We start from the raw sequence: 6000 nt of genomic DNA on the forward strand, positions 1-6000 counted from the left end.
GTGAAATGCGCAGTTTTAATTCAATCAAATTGTAGCCCACTAGTCCCCAAAGGCTACAGTAGGCTATCGATACTACCTCTAATCATTATAATAGATTGCATAAAACAGATTATCTTCTCATGATCAACATGTCATGTATTGTTTTTCGGCTGATTATGTTTTTGACGAATAGGGGTTATTGCTAAGGGTACTTGATCGTTAGTAGTATTTCTGGGTCTGGGACTCGTAGGGCATCTGTGTGAAACACTAGTAACAGATGAAAGGGGAAAGTTTATATTTGCTCGAATCCTTATGCAGCCATTCCGACCGGGCTCTTTTTATTAGGGGGTAATTGCATCGTTTTTTGTCTCAATTTATCGTGGTACACTCAAAAACATTGGGGTTCAACAATGGTTCTTCTAAGATCCTCAACGTTCCTCGAAGAACCTTAGGGTTCTTGTCTCCAAGGAACAAGTCAATCTTCACACTTGATATAAACTCCAGCTCGAGTAAGCTGCTTTTTCAATATCAGTCTTCGAGAGTGTAGCTATTCAGTTGACGACTAAGTGGCGCTCCACGCTAAGAAGAATGACGTTTTAGTATAGCCTCAATGTACAAAAGGCTTTCTGATAGAGCACTGATATTGCACTCTCATTGTGAGTTTTGAGCAGTACTATTAAAATATGTATTCCTTGAAGTTGAACAATAACATGGGTTAGTCTTTATTTAATGAAAAGTGATACATTTATACAACTTTATACAAGTTCATGGTCTAAAATGGGTTTAATCTCCAGCGTATCGACATAATCTGCACTAATTAGGTTTTTGTAGTAAAACGCGAGAGCTTGGTTTGGGTCTCATGAAACAATTCAGCAAGGGGCATAAGGGAGAACAATACGATTTGCAAAGTGTGACAGGGTTCGTTCCACAAAATTAGTGCCTTTTATGTCCCTTTGATATTTTAGGTAGAAATTGTGCACAAATACTGAATTACAAAGCCTATTGTATTAAATGATGTGCCCTTTAATATAGACCACATGGAATATTCAATAAATATGATTTTTAATATGAATAAAGACTTGCTAAAGTGCCCAAATTCAGCATTTTGATTTGTACCTCTGTGCATCCTCTGTGACTTCTAGGAATATTTTAACCCCCTTAACCCCAACATTTTCCATTTGGGGGGGGCTTTGACGAAGTAATTTCTGAAGATTATAATTTATTTCATGTGATTAGTGACTCATTTTCTGGGGTTTGTGGTTAAACCTAGCGGGTTGAGCATAACACATCAACCCGGTTACCCAAAGATAGACAGGCTAGAAATGTTTTAACAATAAATCAATAAAACATGTACGTTTGCATTCAATTGCCCCTCTGTTGCACATAACAAAATTCCCCGTACCATCACTCATTCATATATCCTTATGTACATATTCTTTATCCCCTTACACTGTGTATAAGACAGTAGTTTTGGAATTGTTAGTTAGATTACTTGTTGGTTATTACTGCATTGTCAGAACTAGAAGCACAAGCATTTCGCTACACTCGCATTAACATCTGCTAACCATGTGTATGTGTAACGGATGTGAAACGGCTAGTTTAGTTAGCGGTGTGCGCTAAATAGCGTTTCAATCGGTTACGTCACTTGCTCTGAGACCTTGAAGAAGTAATTCCCCTTGCTCTGCAAGGGCCGCGGCTTTTGTGGAGCGATGGGTAACGATGCTTCGGGGGTGGCTGTTGTCGTTGTGTGCAGAAGGTCCCTGGTTCACGCCCGGGTATGGGCCCGGGTTATGTTACATATGCAGAAGGTCCCTGGTTCGCGCCCGGGTATGGGCGAGGGGACGGTTTAAAGTTATACTGTTACATTGATGCTGTTGACCCGGATTACTGGTTGCTGCAGGAAAAAAAAGAGGAAGGTCAAAAGGGGGGGTGAGTGTAACGGATGTGAAACGGCTAGTTTAGTTAGCGGTGTGCGCTAAATAGCGTTTCAATTGGTTACGTCACTTGCTCTGAGACCTTGAAGTAGTAATTCCCCTTGCTCTGCAAGGGCCGCGGCTTTTGTGGAGCGATGGGTAACGATGCTTCGGGGGTGGCTGTTGTCGTTGTGTGCAGAAGGTCCCTGGTTCACGCCCGGGTATGGGCGAGGGGACGGTTTAGAGTTATACTGTTACATATGTGACAAATAAAATTTGATTTGATTTGAAGTTGTCAACTCTGTTATTAAGTCAACCCGATTACTTTATTTTTCACTTCATAGGCACTTACTATAGTAATTTGTTTACTTAACCTCTTGATATGGGAATACGTTTCATTCATCAAGTTCAACATGTGCTCTTTATGACAGAATATAACATTTTGGTGAAATAAACGTTTTTTTTCTCACCAAGTTACAATACTCAAAAGGCACCTAATTAGTGGAACGACCCACGTGTTCCAACTTGCAGTTTCGGTGCGATGCAGCACAGAGCAGCACTTGCAGTTTCGGTGCGATCCAGCACTGAGTCCACTGAGGGGCGACTAATGGTTAACGTTCTGAATGTCAGAAACCACTATTATTATTTCTTACCATCATCATAGAATAGGAACTATAAATATATAATTACAATCTATTCAATATTATAGGATACATAGATTTGTACATGTTGGCATATGCTATAAACCAATGCACATATAGCAACAATATAGTAATCCTTCATCATCGATAGTCATGTAGTCAACAGTAAACTTTCATGCAATGTAGATGGATGGAATACATTATAATTGATACGAATGGAGTAACCCTAGTTAACCTTTATTATGTCTGTGAGGTGAGATTTCGTAATAGATTGATTGGATAAGATCCACTAACAGCTTGTAAACGCTGATCCTGTGACTACGATAAAATTAGACACGGTGGTACTAGGATTGCTTGGTACAGGTGATGAAAGTTCCAGATATTATGAGTTCACCACAGAAATCCGGGCACATTCTAGAAGATAGATGACTTGTCTTTCAGAAAAAAAATGTAATTTACACTGGTTTAACTGGATGTGGACGCATCTTGATATAAGCATTTCGCTGCACCTGTAATAACATCTGCAAAATGTGGTGGTCGCGACAAGTACACTTTTATTTGATGTATTGTATAATCAAGATGCGCCCACACATTGTTACATTTGATTTACCACGAGGGAGGTCAGGTGCAATGGTAACAAAGATGGACGTTAACAATGTACCCCTCTGCAAGCTCCTCTGACTACAACAATTGTATTTTTGCCATAAAAAAAAGTTGTGTAAAAAAAAATAATGGAACAATGTATATAAAATCAAACACACTTTCATAGAGATGCTCACAGTGATCTTGCATATAGGCCTACTATATTCTGATAGGCTCAGACAACCCCAGTATGAAGAAATACGCAGTAATAGAAAAACTAAGGAAATTCCATGGCACTCGTAAACAAACTGATACTTAGCGAGGGAGGTGGGGGATTCTCTGAAAGAGCCCACGTGGCTCCCGAATTACGTTGGCGTAAACAGCCAATTATTGAAAAGAGTGGGGATTCTAGTACACCAATGAACCAATCAGGGAAGTAGTAGCTGAGTAACGCCACGCCTAGCATGAGCGTGGATATAACCCTTGAGTTTTGCACTGTTGTATCAGAAACAACTGAGCCACAGTCAGAGCTATTAGAAGGATTTTGCAATTCAACAGCGAGTGAATTTACACTGAAACACTGCAAGGGAACCTATACCGTATTGGATTACTGATTTGCCAAGGACGCTCTGTAAACCTTGATTCGGGAATATACTCATTGGAGATTATCCTTGTGGATTAATTATACAATCAACGAATTTCAATATGACTCTGGAAGAACTGGGATGCAATATCACTGAGAAAAAGTAAGTTATTGCACATTTGTTGCGCAGACTAGCCCACAGCTTGCTGTATGCATAGTGTGTGCATTGACAATCGGCTGGATGGTTTGGCAGTGGAACGTGAAATATAGCCTCAGCACTGAATAGTGCCCAGTTCATCAGTTTAAAGTAGCCTATTCGCAATTGTGGTGCATGACTAACAGAATGTATTTTTCTTGAAGGATGGAGACCGTGAGTCAAGCACTAGAAGAGCTGCTGGTGGCAGCGCAGCAACAAGACTGCCTGACTTTGGGAGTCTACGAGTCTGCAAAACTGATGAATGTGTAAGTGTTATTGTAAATTCTATCATATTATTGCGCATGTCGTAATATGGGTCAATGCAACATAGCTGCAACCATGATGCGCTATTTATCTATATTTTCTAAATGGAAAATATAATTAATGTGCTATTCTTTCTTTCTGCAGAGATCCTGATAGTGTAGTCTTGTGTGTTCTGGCGACGGATGAGGAAGACGAGGATGACATCGCACTGCAGATTCACTTCACGCTCATCCAATCCTTCTGCTGCGACAACGACATCAACATACTGAGAGTCTCGGGCATCAGGCGCCTCGCTCAGGTTCTTGGCGAGCCAAGCACCGTTGACAGCAACGGCAACGAGCCCAAAGATCTCCACTGCATCCTTGTCACTGTAAGTACAGCCTGCTGTCTGCTGTCTTCTTACTTTGATTACATTGAATGCGCAATAGGCCTCGAGCATAGTTATTAATCTTGTGCTTATTGTTAATATTGAATACATCAACATAATCGAAGTTCCCCGATGTCATCATGATTTTCTCATTGAAGACATACCTAACGATATCTCCCACTTTTTGTCTACAGAACACCCAGTGCCAATCTCTGAAATGCCAAGCGTTACAGGACGTGGGCAACTACTGCGAGGAGAGCCGCTGCAAGAACCAGTGGGTGCCTTATCTGGCCATGCAGGAGCGCTGAACGAACGACCCTCGCTGAGAAACGTGAAGGTAAACAAGTCGTGTAACTAAACAAGTCGTCATTCTTCAAGAATGAGAAAGGCATTCAAGGGGCATTATCGATAGGCCTGTGTCTGCCTACCCCTTGCCGCTACCCAGTGACGGGGCTGGGAATGCGCATGTTCCAAGGGACAATGCACATGCATCCATAACGCATCGGACCCCAGTTCTCATCCTCTGCGGAAAGGAAAAGTATCCGCTGGAGCGGGAAGTAAAGACGAACTGTGGAGAAGACTCACTGCTGTTTGCCCAGCCATTTTGGAGCAACCGTGGGCGGCAGCATAGCGTGGGAACTGATTTGCAGTTTCGTTTATGCAGAGGAGGGACAAAGCAACATAATCACTGAGAATACAGACTTGAAACTGGGTTTAACCCTATGCTATCCGACGTGGAAGTCGGGGTATTTATGATGAAATGCAATGTGAATGACTTCAGTGCTCTACTGTTGGATGTTATGAGCATTGAAGTAGTGTCTTCGGAGCAACAATGCCTATGGATTGTTATTGTGTGAAATATATCGATCAGGTATTCTGGCTACACTCATAGCCCAATGTCTGTCACTTAAGAGGGTCAAAACTTTGCCACAATGTATTTGACATTGACACATCAAACTAATGTATTGTTATTATTTAAGTTGAACTGAGTAATATATGACAGTGAACTAACTGCATTGCTGAATTTAATGTTAAACCTATTTGAATAAATTATTGAACTGAACGTTTTAATTCTCTGAGTGCTTTATCTTGTGGGAAAGGGGGGTGCAATACTGTAATACTTACTGTACAGTAGGACCTAACCTAGGACTACTGTACAGTATTGTACATTCTGGACTTCACTCCAGCTGTGAATCAATCAGACAGTAATTAGTAGGCCTATACATAATACCTGCTTGATTAGGCAATACATTATTTTATATTCACATGTCCTGTCTGAAATTCAGACTTGGAAACAACAACACTTCTTAAAACAGTTTAAATGCTGTACTTAGATGTTATACCATTTAATCTAGGCCATAAATAAATCATATGTAGCCTATATACTGTTTCTACAAGGATGGAGTTTGAATTGACACCCATCCTAATGTATATGAACTATGTAATAACTAATGTTATAACTAACTAATGTCTTG

At 40.7% G+C, this 6000-nt stretch overlaps 1 protein-coding gene across 1 annotated transcript; it reads left to right on the plus strand.

The window, feature by feature from the left end:
* Positions 1–3608: 3608 nt before the first annotated feature.
* Positions 3609–5588, plus strand: LOC118397597 (growth arrest and DNA damage-inducible protein GADD45 beta-like). The gene is made up of 4 exons (XM_035792528.2): positions 3609–3861; positions 4059–4160; positions 4303–4528; positions 4720–5588. Exons 1-4 carry the CDS (start codon positions 3821–3823, stop codon positions 4831–4833), a joined length of 483 nt encoding a protein of 160 aa, XP_035648421.1. The 5' UTR covers positions 3609–3820; the 3' UTR covers positions 4834–5588.
* Positions 5589–6000: the final 412 nt, after the last annotated feature.

This window comes from Oncorhynchus keta, chromosome 22, assembly GCF_023373465.1.
Source record: "Oncorhynchus keta strain PuntledgeMale-10-30-2019 chromosome 22, Oket_V2, whole genome shotgun sequence".
In the NCBI taxonomy this organism is placed as follows: Eukaryota; Metazoa; Chordata; class Actinopteri; order Salmoniformes; family Salmonidae; genus Oncorhynchus; species Oncorhynchus keta.